Raw genomic sequence first — 21,288 nt, 5'->3', positions numbered from 1 at the left:
TGGCTTCAGCAAATCTGCCTTTGGCGTGAATGGTGTTGCTGTCGAGATGTGCTGTTTCGGAAAGGCCATTGCTCAAAAGTGTGGAAGTAGGCTGTGCCTCAGTAATTTCTGTAGTATATCTAGAACAAAAAAGCAGTTTTGTGTGTGTCCGAATTTCTTTGTGAATTACCAATAAGCAGGTGGATGAGGTGTTTGGCAATAACATCTTTACAGTTGTGTCTGGTTTTCCCCTGGTTTCCTCCTTTCCCTGGCTTTGCCTCCCAAAATTGAGGGAACTTAGAGTACTTTTGGTATATAGTCTAATGGAATAAAAAGTGTCCAAGGAGCAACAGTAACTTCTGGTTACCTGTTGTAGCGTACCGTAGGACGCCGTGATAACCTTTGAATCCTTCAGGTGATTGAAAACTGCGTGTGGGAGGAGATTGAGTCAGACCTCCATATTCCCTTGAAGAAATAGCAAAGAGTTTTTAGGTGAAACATGGTGGTGAGCAGCGCTGACGGGCCAGCCTGTGCCCTGCACGTAAGCCTGTGGGTCCGTGCGTGCCAGCTAAGGGGCAGCTCGCAAAATGTGCTTTCCTCTGCTGGGGTGCCCCAGAAAATGTGGGATTATGGAAGGGGAAGAGAGAGACAAGATTGTAACTTTATAGAAACCTGGAGTCTTATTTCCATGCCTTAAGGAAAGAATTTTTTGCTTTGAACATAACGCAGAAAGTGAAAACCTAGCTATGTTCGTTACAAAATGGTCCTGGCTACCCGCATTTAGTTTAATTTCATTCAGTAATCAAACCTACGGAATGAAGGGGTAATGCTGATGTTTGTCCATTAAACTGTGCTCACCGGTAATACTTTAATGAACTTTGCGTATCCCAGAAATAATTCTGCAATCAGCCTGTTTAGATGTCCAAAACTACAAAATGCCTGAATAAATGGCAAGTGACAAAGGCAAAGTGTGATGGTGTCTACTAAAACAGATTACTTAAAGCAGCCTAAGTACCTGTCATTATTTTTGTGTCGTTATTTGAAAAAAGGATATTGTGAAATCCAGGATGATGCAGCAAACCAGGTTGCAGTTTATGTCTTATTTTTATTGGTCAAATATTAAACATTTTGTTCTTTATCGTTCTGTCTTTAATGGGTTTAAACTGAAACAGAGCAACTTTGTTGTTGGGAATATACCTGGCATTAACATTTGATACAGACATTTATTGGAGCAGTTGCAGTAACTTACTGTTTCCTCTGTTAAATCTGTAACTGAATACACAAATTTGTAACTGAATATACAAAGTATGGCTGAGATGGATAGGATTAATTAAACTGTTACTTTTTCTTAAACAAAAGTTTACAGAGCAAATCCAAGCTAAAAATACTCCTGAGCTGAGTTGGGTCCTGGCTTTGCAAGCGTGGCTTGGTTTGGTCACAATCTAGGAAGGAAACTCAGCTGACCTGTTTTATGGGACTAAAAAGTCAGGAGGGTTGCTGAAACAGTGGTCTGAAGACTTATTTGAAAATCTGTGAGAGAGGAAGGTGGGGCTAAATAAAAGGATTTGGAGTCCCCTTTAAGGGGTAATTAAAACAAGCAGAATTTAAATGTGTATTTTAAATGGCAAGAGAATATCCTTGGGAAAGAAAGGAGAGGGGTTTTGTTTTGATCTTCTTAAACAGATTTCTAAGACTGAGGATTTTCTTGGAATCTGTTACACGTAAGTTTGCCCACTCTGTAAACACCAGGCACAAAAATTAACTGTTCCTGCTGATGTATTTAATGAAATTTAGTAATGTATGAAATTTAGTATTTTAGTAATTGCTAAAAGTGATCAAGATTTGGGGCCGCTGTAGAGACTGGGCATGTTTACATTGCGTAGCCAGAACCCTTTGCCGGCACAGGTCTCCGCCAAGGCCGTAGCTCTGTTCCCGAGAGGAGAGGAGCATCTTTGGCATGGCATGGCATGGCTCCCCAGGCAGGAGTCCCTGCCGCTCAGCTGCCGGTGCAGTGCAGCAGCCGGCCCCTTCCCACTCCACAGCCACCATTAGGGCAGCGATTTGCACAGCGTAGAGAAACTCGTCTTTACGCAGGGAGGTGGAATTTAATGCCTGTGCCGGAGGTGGTTCGTGCTTCTCGAGGATGATGATGATCTCCTTAGATTTGAATGAGGCGAGGCAGATAAAAATCAGCTACTCGTTGCTGTAATTATTAAAATACAAGACTGAAATAGCCGTTGCCGAGCCTTCAGAATTAGCACAGCACTAATAAGGTTAGTGTCTTTGAAAGCTGTCAAAGATGGTCTGGTTTCATGCAGTTTTACTTATTTTGTAATGGCACAATTTAAATTAATATTTTAAGCCAGTCTGATTTGAATGCATTTCAGCTATTGTATGTATCCAAAATGCAGTGAGTTAAATATTTAATGAATTGGCTTCTGTAATACCCGTATTAGGTTTTAATTTAAAAGTATCATCATCTTTAGACACTGCAGAGGAGCAGCTTTATTTGAAATCATATGCATGGAGCAGAGGGAAATGACTGGCAAAAAATCATTTCAATGCAGCACTGAGGAAGTCCTGTTTAAGAAACCACTGAATAGACATCTTGGCGTAATAGCATTTACAAATCTCAGATGGATTCTAACCTGTCTGTTTGTATTGTGTTGATCACGGCTCCAGTATTTACAGGAATAATAATATGCAACGGGATTTTCTTCCTACCCTAATGTACCAAATTTCTAGAACAGGTTTTTAGCATATCCATGAACATAGATCTCTTTTAGGCAGCTTAATTGATACGGTTTACAGAATACCCACTTGGGAGATACATTTCTTAAATTTCAGGTTTAGCTGTCTTTGTTTTAAGGAAAATCTTTTCACTGTCATTTCTGCAAAAAACATACAGAATCAGTTACAAGGAACGTGAGGCTGCAGGAAACAAGCTACCTCCCCAATAAGCATGAAATCCATTTTGTTTACTGAATCTTGGCTTGGTGCATTAGCTTTTCTGCAAGATGGAGTGGTCATCAATTTTCCATTAGTGCACAGATGGTGAAAGTGCTTGTCTGATAGTGCAAGACAAGCCCCTCTGCGTTCAGCGGAATAAAATCCTGCTAAACCTAGAGAAAAATCATTCTGATTCTAAGAAGCTTTTTACAGGCTTGTAGGTTACAGGCATATTTTCTTTTAGTAATCAAGATAAACCTAAGACAATGTTATAAAATGAATACACACCTACCTCTTGTCTGAAAGGATGCTGAAAGAGCGCTGTTCTGGTCCCTTTTTTTAATGCAGCCTATGGCACTGCTAAGATGGAGCTTTCCTACCATTGGCCAGAGTATGATGCTGCTGACAACTTCCTTTATGCTCATTTGCATCAAGCCCTCAACCCCAGGAGTAAATCATTCATAAATCTGGCTCTTACTGTCTTGAATAAGAAACGAACCCCTTCCCGCTCTCATTTTGGGGGATGCTCTTTGTGCGTGATGAGCTTGTTAGCGGAGAAGCGTGCTGGGAGGGCGACGGTGGCTGTGACCCTGCTTTGCTTTGCGCTGGAAAGCAGCCGGTCAAACCATGACGTTTGAAGTGTTAATATCTGCAGATTTCCAGCTTCGCCGTGTGGTTAGATTTGCTTGTCATGAACTGTAGCAGGCTGTAGCCAGGCAGATTAAACACGATAATCTTCTTGATTCAATTGACAGAACAAATAGATGATAAGTCATCTTAACTATTTGTTGTACCTCTGAATTTATTTTAGTCACTTTAGACCTCTCGTTACACATATGATTGTTTTATTTGGAAAATGTCCTCCGTAGACATTAATTTTTAACGATAAAAGGGGACCCTGTAGGGGAAAATCCCTATAGGCTGTATTTTCAGGGGGACCTGGCTTTTGATTTTCTCCCTTTTTTCTATTTAGTAACCAGAATAAAATGTTCTTCTGTAGCTGGAGTTATACTGATTCTTCTACGTTAATTTTAGAATTGTTGTACTACGTAAAGCCTCTAATACGATATAATAGCTTCACAATTACCAGTTGCTGAGTTTTAAATTTGATGTTTGTTTCTTCGGCATTGTTTTTTACTATACTAGCACTAGTTTCCATGAAGTCTTCCCGATAATTGTCAAAAGCGGATTTGTTTGAAACGTGACTACATCCAAAATTCCCACATTGCAGTTGCCTTTTATAGTGACTTACAGATCAGCTTAGAAGTAGGTTGAGATGTAGTAGGACAGACAGGAAAAAGATTCACCTGAAGCAGAGTGACTTCGGAAACTTGATTTGGAGTTTCCTGTGAAGAACTTGGCAAGGGCATCTAAATTTAAACACGGTGAATGTAGCCGACTTTCTCTACTCGGTGGAGGTGATGGGTCTTTGTTGAACACCTTAGGTGCCTTTTTCAGAATATGACGATCTTTTTTTCTTTTTTCTTTCTTTCTTTGCTACTGCAAACCGAAGAGCCCTTCCGCTCCTCCTTATCACCACTTTCATCCATACCCTCCAGCTGCCCAGCAGAGCAAAGACTTTGCTTAGCAGCTCTGCTCAGCAGCCATTGCAACCTCTTCCTCAGTTAGTGCACTAACTTTAATTGTTCTTTTCTCTCCCTCGACTGACTTCCACAGAAATAACAGGAACTCAGTATCTCTGAGATACCTACTGTCCTGTCAAATATGATTAGAAATCACCAGTGGATTAAAAAGTTCCTGTGGTGACAAATAGGAAATGTTCTTTTTCTGGAGTAGCTGAAATTCTGAAAAGCTGTTACCATTAAGTTTGAGCAACGTTATGTTGGTAATGGGTCTGTGGCTTTTGGTAGTGGTTTGCGGATATTTCTGTTTAATGTGCTGTGCTAATAGCTAAAGTTAATAAAATAGTCATTAACAACCTTGCACGAATTTTTAAAACAAGCTTTACACAGTAGCAAACTCATGATACATTAAGACAGAACCAGACTTGACAACAGAGGGGATTCTGGTGCAACACACCAAGTTGAATTGTTTTGAATTTATGGAGCTTGGTTTTTTTTTTTTTAATGAGTTTTCCACTAGAGCTACTTTAAAAACAAAGAAACAAACAAAAACCCAAACAAACAAACAAATAAAAAATCTCCCAAAACCACCCAGCACAACCAGCACAGCCTTCCTTTACCTGGTGTGTAACTGTTGCATACCTTTTAGGAATAAGTGAAACTTTTGGCTCCTATCTCAGCAGCACAAAGCTATCAGTAGACCTACTAATTGTTGGGCAAAAATGCAGTGCATTATTTCAGCATGAGTTAATTAATATCATAAATTATTATGATATGTTAAGCCACAGAATTAAACATGTACTCTTATGGTAGTAATGCTGCAGTTGCTTGCTGTTTTCTTAAAGGTCAAGTCCCAATAACTTTATATTTATGGAGCTCTGCTCGGAAGTGTTCCAGAGCCATGTGTGTCGACAGGAAGCTCTGTGCGTCTGGATCAACACGTGTGCTAGCACAGAGTCCTCTGAGGGTGACCGCTCCTGCAACACGCGTTTCTGCTCATAGTTGTAACTCTGAAAGCTTATGGAAGTAGAGTGAGAAAGAGATGGAGTGCAGAGCCAACAGGGTGTTGTTGAAAGCATCATTTAATTGTTTGTTTTCTCCTCTTGCAGATCACAGTAATGGGTCATTTAACTTGAAAGCCCTTTCAGGAGGCTCTGGCTACAAGTTTGGAGTCCTTGCTAAAATAGTCAATTATATGAAGGTACGATGTTTTGTTTTTAAATATATAATGTTTTTAAATACTTTTCGTTACTTATTCTCCTGTGGTAGCTGAAAGATGCTGAATATTTCAAACTCTAAAATTCTTTTACTGCAAGAGTGAGAATCTCAAGAAACTGCTCGTTAAATTAAAAAATGCTGTCAATAAACAAAACGGTCAGCATATTGTTTCATTACTGAAATCCTAATTATTCCAGGTCACTTAAAACCCAGGATAATGTTTTTTATTTGCAGTAGAATTAGGAATTGCTAGATGCAGCCAGCTTCTAGGATTCATGAGCTGTTTATCAAAGTAACGTGTAATTTGGTGCTTTACAGATGACATTGTCATCAATCTCAGCTGGTACTAATTATTTTTGCTTATATTCTCAAAAACCCTAAATTGAAACTCATATGCTATGGGTCCATCCTGGTTTTGCAAAAGTTGTTTTGTCATCACATTATACCAATTTTATTTACTTTATGATAATTGAGTCACTGAATGAAGTAAGTCCAGAACTCTAATAGATCGTATTTACTTTTCCAGACTCGGCACCAGCGTGGTGATACACATCCATTAACCCTAGAAGAGATTTTGGATGAGACACAGCATTTAGATATTGGACTCAAACAGAAACAATGGTTAATGAGCGAGGTAAAGAAAACATATGTTTAGATTTTAATTAGAGATAAAGGATTATGATAAACCTGAATTACACATGTTTGTTTAACTACAAGCTCTATAAATATATAATCTCCTCTTTAAGAAACTACGTTGATTCACATGTCTGTCTGTCTTGTAACTCCTACTGTTGAGGTAACTCTGAAATGAAAGCTATTCTGACATTTTTAAGGACCTGTTGGAATTGTTACACAGAGAGTAAATGTTATGTGAAGTGAATTTATTCATTACTAATTTTATATAAACAGGCTGTTTTTCTTAATGAATTTTTTCTACAGAACAATTTCAAGCGGAGATCTCTTCCAACATCGAGGATGTTAAATTAACTAAACCAAAGGAGTATGGCACAAAATTCATAGGCTTGCAGTTCTTTGTTACTTACCAAAATGAAGAATTCTGATGTGAAATTTATGTCTGAAATTATGGGGCAACAGATCTGCAAATTCCACTGCTGGAGTTCATTAGGCTCACTCTAGATGCTAGGTTTTGTTCTTACAGATTCACTGTAACTTGCCACCGTACTCATCTTCATGCTTAATCAATCTGAATGTCTTCATGGAATTTCAAGATGAATAAATCAGCAAAATAACATGTTTGGTGTTTGTACTTGATTGGCGTACCTGGTTTTGTTCAGATCATATTTAAAATCCTCGCAACAGAGTAGTAAAGGTTGTTGAGAAATGGGCAAAAAATCTCTGCATAGTAAAACTAGGATGGTTTTAACTAATACAGCCTGTGGCATTCCTTTGCTACCAGTACTAACATTCTGGGGTACAGAAACCTCCAATATGGCAGTGTTGGTTGTGACGGAAGCTTGACTTTGCTGAAGTCTTTTAAAAGGTAGCTCCAAGTTGTTTCTATAATGAACTAGAATATCAAGATGGAATGAAAAAGCTCCTCCCAAGAAGTGCATATAAAATCATCACTGAATTGTTACTGGATGAGAGGTGAACAAACACACTGCAGCGCCAAAGTTAGTTACCTTCTCTGTTACAGGTGTTTTCTCCCTCCTTTCTTCTTTCTGTGTCTCTTCTCTTTCTCCTTTCAGGGTCAGGCTGGCATCTGCAGAAGAAACTAAGTAGAGTTGCCCTCTGTTACAGGTGAACTTCCACTGTGGTACTGGCTGCACAGCAAAACTGATTTGGAGCTTATCTTAAATCATTTCAATTGTCCATGAACTTCTGGTTAGCTTCACTCTGAAGCTGGCATCATAAGTAAAATCCTACTGTGCAGGAGGTCTGCTCTTCTCAATTTCTTCTACAGCTGCTGGTGCCAAGTGGCGGCAGTTGGGGAAGACTGACTCCTGTTTTGTTCATCCCGGGTTAATGCCTTTCACGTTCGTAACATCCATATGACCCAAGCTTGATATGCCGAGTTGTGCGTTTGCACTTTATATTCAGCCAAATCATGCTTTTTTTTGTGTTCCCACTTCTTTTTGTGTTGATTCCTTTCTTAAAAAGAAATGCGTGCGGCGTTCTGCCATAAGAGGCTTCATGGACCTTGGAGCCCAAAGGCATTAAGTGAATGATGTTAAGCTTCCTTTGGTGCTTTGTGCTTTATGTTGTGGCGAATTATGCCTAGGCTGGTGGATCTAGGATCCAAGGATTTAAAATCCGTTTCAAACTCAAACCTCCAAACTGGCAGCTGTAACGTGTGGCTGATGTGCTCTAGCTGCTCAAAAGCACACTAGAAAAAAAGTACTGGTATGTGCTCTTTTTAAGGTTTAAAATTTATGTCCCTATTACAGGCTCTAGTCAACAATCCGAAAATAGAAGTTGTAGATGGGAAGTATGCTTTCAAACCCAAGTACAACTTGAAAGATAAGAAGGCTCTGCTCAGGCTATTGGACAAGCATGACCAGCGAGGGCTGGGAGGAATCCTTTTAGAAGATATTGAGGAAGGGCTACCCAATGCACAGAAAGCTATAAAGGTGAGTAGCACATGTTTGCGATTCAGTGAACCCGTTCCGGTTAGCTTCTCAAAGGGGAGGCAGAGGCTAAGAGAATTTTCTCATGAGTTGTTTCTGTTCTTTTGATAACTCAAAAGCTATTTCAGAAGATCTAATACTGTAGTTTTTTCTGTATTTCATCCTTTACTTTCAGATTTGACCTGATGTTGTGGCACAGCTGTCAAAGCTCTTTCTCATAAAAGACTCTTGATCTCCCACATTCCAACTGTGGGCATTTAGTTCTGCTTTATACCTTGATCTCCGTCCTCCATATCTCATCTTTGTTTTATTAGTGTACTTATTATCAGCATCTGCTTTGGATGCTTTTCATTGCCAGTTACTTTGCTGTTTCTCTAGTTCGTTGTGCTTCTTGTAGCACAAGATCTGGGTCTGTTGTTCAAGTTGGAATCCTTATTCTTGGAAACGAAGTGATTTTGAGTTGTTCTTTTGCATTTGTTTCCGAGGCTTTAGGGGACCAGATCATCTTTGTTAATCGCCCTGATAAGAAGAAAATTCTTTTCTACAATGACAAGAGCTGTCAGTTTACTGTGGATGAAGGTGAGTGTTCCTTTACATATGTTTCCATGCTAGTTGATTTGAATTTATCTTAAGCACCTATATGTGTAAGCAGTCTTCAGGTATAGCAGTCTTTTAGGGTGGTAATTAAATACTAGGCATACCCAGATGTCAGGAGAACCGTTTATATTAACATAAGGCTAACAAGACTAGTGAGTGAGTTCTGGGGCAATATCCTCTGTTTCATACTGGTACATTTGAACGTGGCACCAGGAATCCAACAACTCGCTTCAAGCGTAGCAGTACAGAAGAGACTAACAATCACCTGACTGTGACTAAAATGGCATCTAACATTTTGCTCTGTAAAGGGCAGCCAAAAAAACCCAAAAGAATGGCTTCTGGGTGCAAGTTTTTTGGCGTTTTTTCCAGGTTATTAATCACGTGCCTTTTATTGGTGAACGCAATGAGAAGCCACAAATAGAACAGAAGGAGGAAGCAAACAGGGAGGAGATGTGAGCAAAAGTTCTGAGAAGGGGTAGTTTACAACTGGGAGGAGAGCGCAGACGTGGGGTAGTGCTGCTGCCTAGAGCTGGAGAAGATTTGGGACTTCAGAAGGTCAGCATGTGTTTTCTGTCTAACAAATAGTGGTAAAATCCGCTGGTACAATGTGCCTGTTTATGCACAGAAATTCATTACACAAATCAAGGTGTGTTCCAATAATGACATTTATGCCAACATCAGATGCCTGTAAGTACAGAAAGGAGAAGGCAGTCTGTGTCAAAAGACCTTACTTTAAATGACTCCAATGACACCGAACACTTCTGTTGTTAACATACTGTTCTTGCAACATGCCACATAAAGCCATCTTATCATATAATGTCACATTACGGTAAAAAAAAAAAGGGGGGAAGAGTTTTGATAGCAACTTGAACTGCTCTACTTACAAGACTGTAGGACAAACCATAAAGCTCTTTTTTTTTTTTTTTTTTTTTTTTCCTTTGGCTAGCTCAGAGAGGCTTATTTATTTTCAGTAGAATTAAGCAACTGGAAATGCGTATCATTAACTTATTTGTTATGTACCACACTTTTACTCTCAGTAAGAATAGCTTTCTTCCACAAGGATAATTAAGTAGATGTGATATCTACAGCATTTAAAAATACAAAAATTGTTTCAAAATATTGACGTGAATCTGTTTTTAAACCTTAATTTCTGTCACTTCTTGATAGCAGCAGTCAGAACTATATGTGAAATGCAGAATTATAAGCCTTTAGTCTGTATTCACAGGAATTTCTAAACTCCCAAACACCTATGAGTTTACCATTAACACTGTCATCCTGTTCAGATAGTGTCTCTTCAGTCCATCAGCCCACAGCTTTTAGGGATCCGAACATGGCCAAAACATTTAGAAATCAGTGCTGTTGCAGTAACTGTTAAGACAAAGCTTTTAAGTTTTTAGCAGCTACTGATTGTATTACAGTCATGATTGCTGATAGTTTCTTCTTGTGCAATTTTTTTGCAGATAACTGGCACCCAACCATCCTAAAAGAGTTATCAGAGGGAGATCTCTACCCTATTGCTCTTAGTTTGTAATAACTCCGGGATTAACTGTGAAAGTTAATAAAAGAGCCCATTTTATTAAGACATAGCAAGAGACATCTGCCCACTCTTCATCAGGTAGCCAGTATAAATCCAAGGCTGTTCATGTACAATACATTATATTTTAGCACACCCAGCACTGATCTGTGTTTAGGAACAAGCAATGCAGGCTGTTTCTGTGAAAGGGGAGAAAAGGTTAAACAAAACCCTCTAAAACCCCTTGAAACAAAATGTTTAAGCCGTTTGGCTCAGTCTCCCGATGCAGGCAGGCATTTAAGCCTGCAGTGCCTGTAATGAAGGGATTGCTAGTGTGCAGTGTTGTTTGTAGTTCAAGGTGGCTTTGCTTTCTTTCATCCGCAGGTGGCAGCATGTTCCCATCTGATCAAAAAGTGGTGGGGTTGGGTTTTTTTTTTTTGTTTGGGGTTTGGTTTTTTTGTTCTGTTCCTGCTGATTTTGTTTTTTCTTTTCATGCGGATGATGGTGCTTTGTTCTGAGAGGGAGCAAGAATGCTTTCTCTTCTGTGAATTTTGTGACCTGCCTGTGTATGCCACAACTCTTAAAACATCCCTGAGTGAGTTCGCTTACTTATTGCAGCTGGAATGGGTCCTTTTTCCAACCATGTTACCCTGTGATTAAGAAGACCCATCCTTCCCAAGCAGTTTTGCTTTACAATTCTTTCCAGAGCACCAGAAGCATATCTCTTAGGGAGTCACTGGCAGAATTGTCTTCATACAGGATGAGTTATGACACGTTTCTGCGTTAACAGTGCTGTTTCAGCTCATTATCTCCAGCAACATTAAAACGAAGTTTTTAGAAGACTGCAAAATAAGCCTTGAAGTGTTGTCAGACTCTTTGATCTAGCAGCTGATGACAGTTCAAAATATGTTTCTAGTTTAATGTTTATCATTAGAAATAAGGCCTCTGAGCTCCTCAGTGCATGATTCTGCTGTATGACGCCCTCCGGTTTCGAACATATGTTGGCTAGGATTAATATCCTCTACAAGTTAGGCATCCTCTCCCATCGCTGTCTGAGCTCCATCACTAGTCAGTAGAGAAAGAGGAGCTGCTGGGGCAATCTGGAGCTTTCTGTCTAAAGTAGTGGGAGGAACTGCTTTCTGGGAGTGCCTACCTCTGCCCTTGCTACAGTTGTTTTGATGGCTGAACAAGCTTTTCTTTCTCCCCTTTTGAAAATAAATCCTAATGTACTGCAGCAGTGGTGCAGTACCTATATATCGTGATCTCAAGGGTACTGGAGAAGGTTTTTGCAGTAAGGAACGGCTTTTGTTCTTCCTTTTATGTGATTAGCCAAGGAAGGTTCAGATTGCATGTGTTCTTTCTTGACTTCCTGACTAATTAATCTTCTGTCAGTAGTGTGTAGCTGAAAGCGTTTATAAAAGCAAGGCTAGATTTCAGGTGCTTCAGCCAAGTAAAGCACTGCGTTTTTGTGCTGGGGCTAAGCACTTTGCATGTGAACCAAGCTTTCACCCCGTGCCGGCTGAATGCTGAAAGGCCAGTCTGATCGCTTAACTGTTAGAGATGGTATCTTTCACGTCTGAATGCAATATAGGAAGTATTTTAGTGCCGAAAAACTTAGATGCTTAATTATACATGTTTCTAATATTTTTCCTAAGCACCTTTGAAGAGATTTAAAGAATGGCCAAAGCCTCTTAAATTTAACAGTATAAAAATTGCTTGGGATCAGTGATGACTTACTGCTCTGGCTTTGAATTGCAAGGTGGTCCAGGGGCAGCACAGACTTAATATCAAGCACCCTTTCCTTTAGGTATAAATCTAGTATTGTGTTCCTTGAGACTGTTAGGAAGCAGAACTCTGTCTTTCCCCGTTACTCAGTTGTTTCTTCCCTTCTGCCCTGTTATTGTCTGTTCTTGTCCTGTGCTAAGATTTTTGGCTCAGGTCAGTGAAGATCTTTAAGCTGTTTTTAATCTCTGGCAGTTTTCATTACCAGTGTGATATAGCAGTTTATCTCCAGAAGCCATCTCAACCTTTTTGCAAGAGCAGGTGAGGCAGTCAGAAGTGCAGGATAAGCTGCACTGAAGTTACCATGCAGCCATTTACCCATGACTTGGTTCCCCAAACGTAAGCATGTTAGAGTATAATCACTCAGGGAATGTCAGCGCAAATTGTTTTCGTATATGAGGCACCTCGTGATGCAGTAAAGTTGAGGTAACTGTGCATCCTTACCCCTTGGGTGTTTAGGAGAGAGAAGGTGTTTGCAGAATTTTTGTTATGCTGCCCTCTGCTTTGCTGTGTGTTGGTTACTGCTGGTCAAAGCTCGTTATTTTTAGTTTGTGCATGCAGACATTGTGATGATGGAGATGTCAGCAAACATCTAAAGTGGCCTTTAAATCAGCTTGTAGTCTCATTCCCTCCTCTCATTACTTGAAAGACCAGAAGTCAGCTATCTGGAGGAGCAAGGGAGCAGCCTGTGAGTAATGTTGATTCTGTCAGTCTTCTGAGTTAAAATCTTTTAGTGATCAAATTGCAAGATAATGCATATAGGATTTGTTTGTAGTCCAGGCAAGACACCGAGCACCTGCCTCGGGTACCAGGATCACAACTTTCTGCCTCTTCTGGGGAAGATCTGCGTTGGCATCACGACTTGAAAGCTCTGCTGAAAATGCGCGTTGTCTCCTTGAGCGTTCACAGCACCTGCTTTGCTTTGGCCAGAAACTCCTTGGAAATTTCTCCCCAGGGGACTTTTTCTGGGCTCCGTCTTGTCATAGCAGCCTAAGCAGTAGGAGAAATTGTCAGCTTGTCTGAAAGCCGCCTGCTGCAGTCAGGCGAAGCCTTGCTGTCTTGACTGCTGGACATTTTTTTTCCTTCCATAGCTATTATACGCTTGTTCTGGCTGATCTATCAAATAGTTTAGTGGCTCTGATAGAAGAGTGTCTCACCTTCACCGTGTTCTGGTGGCGTAAAGATCACCCAGCAGTTGACAGGACACGGAGAAGGAAAATTGAATGTGCTCAGTAATCATAATGGTTACATGTGCTGCAGGAATGTGTGCATCTGAACCTGTTCTCTATGCCTGGCTGAAGCAGGCCAGCATGTGGTGAGCTTTCTGCTCCAACAATCCCCTTCCCGCTCCTCACACCAGTACTGAACTCCCTGTGCCCTGTCCACAGAGAAAAGGAGACACTGTGAAAAATGGATCCGGTATATTGAAACCATCTGTAGGAACTGCCTTCTGTCACTGTTTTCTGCTCTTCAGACACATCAGCTCATCACAGCATTTTTCTTTCTGTCTTCTCCCCTCCCCAGGGACAGGCCAGCCTGCCGCATCCTCCTGCCTGGCCAACCATAAGCGAGGACACTGTGCCAGAGGTGGTGGAGCACAGTAATCGGGTCGTTGTGTGTCATTTCCTCCTCCCTGGCCCCTCTCATGAACTACTGCTTTTAACAAGTGGTGACCCGCTTTGCCTGGAGCCACATAGCAAAGGCCAGGGTGACAATATTTCAGATATTCCTCAAAGAAGTTGGAGAAATCTCCTTCTATCTTGGGTCAAGGGTCTGAATTTTGAGGTGCAGAAATACCACAGCTACAAATGCGGAGGGTTGTTTCTTGAGAGCTGCAGTTATTACCAGCTTTTCCCATAGGCTCTCATATTTCAGAGAGGATGTCACAATAATTCAGATAGCGTATTCCCAAGGTCTAAACTTTCACTAGCTGATAGGGACGTAGTCCTTGGAGCCTTCTGAATAAATCTGACAGGTAATGTGGAAATGGTTCAGTGCCAGTCAGGCAGCTGATCTGTTTCTTCAGTTCTTGCATTTAGCTCGGTGTCTGGTGTTACACTGAATCGCTTTTGTGATGAGATGATAGATGTATCTCCTTTTCCCTTTAGATGGCACCCTAAATGCAAACAGCTAGTATGCACAGCCGTCTGAAGGGTGGCAGCTCTGTACGCTTCTCCACCTTTATCCTGTGCTTTTAGTTCTGAACCAATCCTTTAACACAGAGTATTGGGGGAGGTGGGAGGGGGGGGATGGGGGCGGACCATGTTGTTGTGACTCCCCCCTTTCCTAGGCAATAAGGTATTTTACTGCCCTATGTGGAGCTTCAGCATGGGAAGAAGTTTCTTTTGCAGTTATTGCAATCAAAGCAATAGCACTGAAAGCAGCCTGATTTACAAAGGAATTTTTAAATGGAGTTGCAGAATACCGTATAGAGTTACTCTGGTGGGGCCGATTAGTGGATTAAATTATCTGTATGTAAAGTCGATTTTCGCTTTGCGGTTTTGATTCTTGGTGACTGTTACATTCGTATTTCTTGGCCAAGTTTAAAAGGTGAATGTGAAGCTGTAATGATGGTATAACTGCTGCATTACAAGAAATGCAAAATGCTGTGGTTAGATATTAACTGTGATCTGCACTTTTGTGCATGTTGATCCTTGAAGAGCTGACCATTTATTTTCTAGCGTTTAATTTTTCACTTCTGTTCCCCAGAAGAATGTAGACCAGTTTAACATTAAGCACCTATCCTCAGCCTTTTTTTTCTTTTTTTTTTTTTTTTTTTTTTTGACCGGGGCATATTTGTCCATATAGCATGAACTCTAACAAGGAAACAACACATCTGTGTTTGTAGCAGAACACTATAAATAAAAGGACACTGTCATGTAAAAGTGCAGAGTTATCAAGTCTCTCATCTGCTATCACCTTCTGTACATGTGCCTGTCGTGCATCTTGGAGGACTGACCTGCATCTCTCCACCTCCCACAGGAGCCGACTGTGCAGAGCCAAAGGCAGTATAGCCCAACACAATCTCAAAGTATCTCTAACTGGGATCTGTTTAACAGTCATGCATTTACGTGCAGCCTTGTCACTTCACGCGTGAACTGCAGAAACACATGATTTGCAGTACAGTTAACTCGCGAAGCGCGATACTGCATTTGCACACCCATCACCTGGTTCGTCTTTCCAAGCACCGCTGCGTCATGGTGTCCAGCTGAGTCCAGCTTGGGTGCTCAGGACAGGGAGGGGGCATGAACAGAAACAAAATAGCCTGAAAGAGCATGGTCTTCTAAGTCTGGAGGATGCAACAGGACCCTTGCGCAGGCTTCTGCTGTTAAGACTTAATCTGAGTGCTCATCGCTGAGAAATCTCTCTTACACGTTCAGCTTTAATCATAACACAACCTTCTCCACCTGCCACAGCAGGAATAGGTGAGGGATGATCTGTGATAGCTGGCACCGCAAGCGATGCTGAAAGCCCGGAATTACACTCAAAATGGATGAGCAGACGGAGAATGTCTTGACTATAGTGTCAGTCCTTGCATTAAGTTATCTGAAAACTGCAGTCTCGATCCCGCTGTGCTGTATATGTGCCTGTATGAGAAACAAGCTGAGCGCTATCTCCATGTGACCAAAAGTGGTGTTTTGACAGGATTTATTTCTCTTCAAAAATGCTGCATTACCAAAAATGAACATTGTTGTTCTTCACTGGCAAAATTCCTTTCTTTTGTTTCCTGGAAAGCTTGAACAGTCCCTTACTGTTGGCAAAGGGAAGAAAAGAAAGACCTGAGACTTAAAGCATGTACTTTCATAGAAAAACAAGATGCATTAGGAAGGGAATTGGTCCAAGTGCAGGAACCAAGTCTGTTACGTATGCTTTTCGTACAGTGCCGTTTTGTCGCGACGTGTCTAGAGCTGGTATATCTGTGGCAGACCGTCACTGGAGCGTTTCATCGCCTGCTGCATAGGACAGCTTCTTAAGCATGCAGAAGTTGTGGTTGTTTTGACAACTGTATACTAAATTTATCTGGAAATAAAGGAAAAAATTTAGTCTTGCGTTGCTATGTGTGCCTCGTGTTTTATTTATAGTTTGTTAGCCAAACCTGCTGACAGGATATATCTAACTTAGTGCCTGGGGAATGAAGGGAGGTAGGATTGTACCAGCCGCTGCCTGGAGAAGGCATTCCAAAGGCTCTGTGAAACTTTACATGAGGCAGAAAGTGTGCAGGCAGATGGCAGCTGCTCTAATTAAGACTTACTGTCTCTGTCTTTTTTCCTGCTGCTGTGGCTTTTAAGGTATCTCTCTTCTTTTTAACACCAGAGGAATTTTAGTAATTTATTGTCTGTATAGCATGGTATGTATTATATTACAGTGATAAACGAGTTTAAACCCACTGAAGTAAATGTCTTGAATCTTTAGTAAATTGGACTATGAGATGACAAGTCTCCCAAGACAATGGCAGCTGAAGATGTGTAAATGAAGTTGCCATTTATGGTTAGCTATTACCCTTCACCAAGATCTTTTGAACCAAGGCTTATAACACACGTTGACAGCTATAGGGATGCTAGAGAATCTATAGCAAATTAACATTAAAAGCACGTGTTGCCGGTGGGTGCTCCTGATGCTAGGATGCTGGAGTGCAGTTAGCACAGATGAGAATCAGCTCATCTTTTTCTATTAAGTTTTGGGGGTGTTCTGTTGTTGTTGGTTTGTTGGTTGGAGTTTGGGGTTTTTGTTGGGGGTTTTTTGGTTGGGGTTTTTTTTTGGAAGTGCATCCAGCATTTGGAGTGGGTAAAGGCTGTGCTAATTGGGTGCCTGCTGGCGGTGACCACTGCATCTGTACAATCACAGACTGACATGCCAGAATACTTCAGCATTTGAAATCAAGTCTGTTTCTTTCCCTTTGTGTGGGGGCTTTGCCCAGGGTTTGTTCATTGGGATATAAAATGAGGGTTTGTTTGGTGTTTCAGAATTTCAGAAGCTGTGGAGGAGCATTCCCGTGGATTCTATGGATGAGGAGAAAATTGAAGAGTATCTGAAACGACAGGGTATTTCTTCCATGCAAGAAACTGGACCAAAGAAAATAGTAAGAGATACAAATTACAGATCTTTCTAGGAGATTCCCCTTTTCCTGACCATGCAGTGTTAATTCCAAAACATGTTGGTGAGCCTATGCACAGCTGCTTTGTGTAGCTTGGGGAAGTGTGACCAATTTTAAGAAGTTGCAAAAAACAATGCTGTAGCCAGCAGTCAGTGTTTTTATAACTTGTTTGAGCCGGTGTAATCCAAGCAGCATCAAGAAGAGGGCAAATGCCAGAAATCCCTGTGAGCTCCAAAGTGGAAGCTTCTGCTTGAAGCTGTGCAATACATTAGGAGTAGAAGAATAGTTACTTTTTGGGGGAAGGGTGGGGTGGTTTTTAACTTTCGCTTTTCTGCTAAGAAGCTTTGAAATCCTGATGGGAACCGTGTAACGTGCCTGCCACCACACACACACTGTTCTCCAAACTGGGTGCAATACCCTCGTGTTTTACTGGGAGGCCAAAATGGCTGCAGGCTCTCCAAAGATGCTTTCCTTCTGGCTTCAGACTTTTTTTTTTTTTAACATTTGTTTGTATATGATATAGCATGTCTCGTCTCTTCTGCACTTGGCTTCAAACTGTCCTTTCATGAGAGCCCTTCCACACAAGACTTATTCCTGGTTTCTGCTAGTCACTACACTAGATGCTTTAATGCCTGTCATCGTATAGGAACCCCTCATGAATTCCTTATATGTTAAATGCGTCTTTGAGCACATAATTGTGGGTAGAATTATGGGTCATGTACCTGCTTCTGTTAGCTGTGTGGGAGCGTTTGAAAACTTTACTTATAAACACCAGCTTTACTACTGTGCATGGCGTACAGAGACTCTGCTCTGTCCCCAGGGTCATCTCTCTGCCTGGATTTGAAGTGAGTGCTGTTGCTTCTTGCAAAAAAAAGCAAGCTCCTTCCCTGCCTGCCCACCCCTGGTTCAAGTAGGGCTCTTCTTCACAGAAGTGATGACTACCACAGCGTCGCACATCAGGTCAGATGTCACAGCTGGAGGGCAGATTTTTTGACTACTGTTTATTTCTTCTTGTAGGCTCCTATTCAGAGGAGGAAGAAACCCGCTTCTCAGAAGAAACGTCGATTTAAGACTCACAATGACCACTTGGCTGGAGTATTAAAAGATTACTCTGATGTCGTTCCTGGCAAACAGTGACCGGTTGAATTCTGGAGCAAACATGCATTTTTATAAGGCTTTTTGCCACTCGGGCTCAGTGTCTGCTCGCAGAAAGACTGACTGTATATAGTAAATGTGATATGTTTCCCCCATCCCAGCAACTGCCGAGATGAAACAGGTCAGTTTAAGAGCAAGTATGAACTACTAAATTTAGAGTTTAATTTAATTAGCTAATGGGAAATGTGTCTTTAAGTAAGAGGTTCTCACTACTTGCCTCTTGGCATAGAGTGATAAATGGTGCTCAGCATGTAATGCAGGAGTTCCTGTTCAGTGCTTAACTCTGCTTTTACATTGCTTAATGGGTATTTACCCGGATTACTTACAAGGGGCTTTCTAGTAGAATTGAATACAGTATTTGTTTTACCTGTTTCGGGAAAACCTTTTCCTAAAATCACTGCAGGCAAGTTTCTTTCACAGTCAAATACACCCTCGGTTTGTATGCGTCTTCCTTGCCATGGGACTGAGCTTTACTGAACGTGGGTGATATCTGAGGCTCAAACTCAGAAAAAACGCTCTCCTGAACTCCCAGCAGGCTGCAGGATGGCAATGCAGCTGTAGCTTCCTAATGCTAATCAGAAATTGCCCTCGGTGATTTCTCCTCACTGTAGTGGATGCACGTGTGTTGCACAGTTCTACTTTATGGACCGGAGGGAAATAAAATGACAGTGTAATACTGAAGCAATTTTTTTTTTTTTTTTTAAGTAATAAACTTAAAATGCTGGTTTCCAGTGTTGCTTCCTTAAAGACTGAGAGAATTAACATCTTCTGCGTTGTGTTTTCCTTTTCAAGGAGGTAAAGCAATCTTTGCTATATTTTTATCTTCTCAGTGACTTATTGTTCTGGGTTAACACTGTCATCTTTTTAATCGTTCTTGGTTGGGGAGGAGGGAGGAACCACCTTAAATGAAAGCTCCCTGTTAGATGCTTGATGTTCTGTGCAGTACAGACTAATGTGGAATGTGGCCAAATTATGTCCTCTTGATAACTTATTTTTACATACTGAACCAGAGTCAATCAATGCTGATATTGTTTTCATGGCACTGTAGGAGAGGAGCTGTTTCTTTGCTCTTCTAGGGTTAGGATCAAAGATAAAAATAGGTGACTGCGATATCCCACTGACAGTAGATTGCTGCTGCGTGCATATGAGCTGTTGTCTTGCTTGATGTATCGGGGGTTGAAGCAGAGGCCGTCGGATCCGAACACATGAACAGGTGAAGAATAAGGCTTTGTTGCTGTTGCACTGAACAAGTTATGTCTACTTGGGGAAGCACGGGAGAAAAATACTTCTGTAAGCATAGCATTTATCCTCCTGATTTTGAAGACTGCTCTTTTGAGAAACGGACAATACTTCCAGCATTGCACACGTCAGCCCTGTTTAAAGAGTTGCAAAATGCCGGTAGGAGGTTTCTTCTATTATTTTTTATATAGATATATGATCTTTTTTTTCATGCTTTTCAAATATAGTTATATATATAAAAAGCAAGCTGTTCCAGCTGGTACCTTCCAGGTCAGCACAAGCAATTCCTCTTGGAGCTTTTTAGTTTTCCGTTACAGCTCTGCTTTAAAGCACCCGTGGCACACTTGCAAAACTCTTCACCTCTCTTCTGTCATTTTCGCTCAGGGGGAAAGAAAAAAAATTCCCTTCCATCTGCTGCATTTTTGAGCAGTGATTTTTTTGGTGGTGGTGCTTAGACAAAAGCAGAGCTCTTGGTGTGCTCTGAGTTGCCTTTCATACCTTTGGGGGTTTTTATGGGGATACCTTCCCAGTCATCTTACATAGCATTACCCTTTCTCTGTGAACCAAAGTTTGCAAAGCAAACTGTAAGGTAGGTTACCTGTTTTGTTTCTCTGCTCAAGTGATTAAGATAATAGGGAAGTCTAAAGAAAACGCCTCTAGCTACTTTGAAAGATTAAAAATATGTTAGGTCAAAAAATGGGATATCAGGAAAGGAAGATTGACTACCAGCTCTGTGTGCTGTGCTGGCATTGTCAGGCTCCAGTGTTCAAAGGAACAAAACGGTCCAGTTGATATCCAGTTGGAAAGACTGGATTAGATGTGTTGTCTCACGGGCATAGTAAGTTTTACAACTTTTTAGGGGACAGTCTCAAAAATAGCTGAAGGGAAGCTTTCATTGGTGCGTTAGAGGTGGCATGGAATATAGAGAAGCAGTCATGGAGAAAACAAGTTCAGAAAATAAGCATGAGCTCCTCTTTTTTGGTGGATTTCAGGAGTTGGGTTTTGTTGCTGTATCGAAGATGCTCCCAGCAGTCCTTACGAGTTTTTTCCAAGACCTCTTAAAAATCAAATGGTGCAACTTGAAAACGTCTCGGACTATATCAACGGGAGTCTGTTTGCTGAAAGCATTTTAGTACCACTCCAGTGCACTCCAGTCTCCTCACAGCGTAATGTCCAAATCAGGCTTTTTGCTGAAGTTCAGCGTAAGAGTTCACAGCTGTCAAAAACGTAAACCTGCTTCATCTTCCTTCAGGGTGTTCTCATGTATTCTGTCTGGCAGGATGGTTCTCCCAGTGGCCAAAACCATCATGGCCTCAGCTTGGTTTCTTTGGCAAAATTCTTGTTCCCTCAGTCTGGCAGGGCTGCTGAGAAACATCACGCTCTCTCCTGGGGGCCATGGCCCTATTAGTCCATTTTTCTCTTCCTTCCCTGGAAGAGTCTGCTGCCAACCAGGAAGATAAGGGGACTCGGGCTGCCCTTGACAAAGACAGACCATAGAATAGAATATTTCAGTCAGAAGGGACCTACAATGGTCATCTAGCCCGTGGCAGGCACCTTCGTCTCATGGATTTCAGGAAGGCTCTGTGGCAA

The 21,288-nt window shown here is 41.3% G+C and overlaps 1 protein-coding gene across 6 annotated transcripts in view; it reads left to right on the top strand.

Moving 5' to 3' along the window:
* Positions 1-19,482, top strand: part of GTF2E2 (general transcription factor IIE subunit 2) — a 28,407-nt gene extending 8,925 nt beyond the window's left edge. For 2 of the 6 annotated variants that reach the window (XM_075038495.1, XM_075038531.1), the window contains 6 exons: positions 5,621-5,712; positions 6,256-6,363; positions 8,138-8,320; positions 8,803-8,896; positions 17,174-17,289; positions 18,322-19,482. In XM_075038495.1, coding sequence (XP_074894596.1) covers positions 5,621-5,712; positions 6,256-6,363; positions 8,138-8,320; positions 8,803-8,896; positions 17,174-17,289; positions 18,322-18,441 — 713 coding nt within the window. In that variant the 3' untranslated portion in view covers positions 18,442-19,482. Of the gene's footprint in view, positions 1-5,620; positions 5,713-6,255; positions 6,364-8,137; positions 8,321-8,802; positions 8,897-9,283; positions 9,470-10,374; positions 10,659-15,017; positions 16,279-17,173; positions 17,290-18,321 lie in introns of those variants that run through there. The other 4 variants (XR_012651978.1, XM_075038514.1, XM_075038526.1 and 1 more) reach the window with 4 other exon arrangements.
* Positions 19,483-21,288: the final 1,806 nt, after the last annotated feature.

This window comes from Buteo buteo, chromosome 1 (assembly GCF_964188355.1).
Source record: "Buteo buteo chromosome 1, bButBut1.hap1.1, whole genome shotgun sequence".
NCBI lineage: Eukaryota > Metazoa > Chordata > Aves > Accipitriformes > Accipitridae > Buteo > Buteo buteo.
Note: the sequence above shows the minus strand (reverse complement) of the source record. Positions and strands in the feature narration are given on the sequence as shown.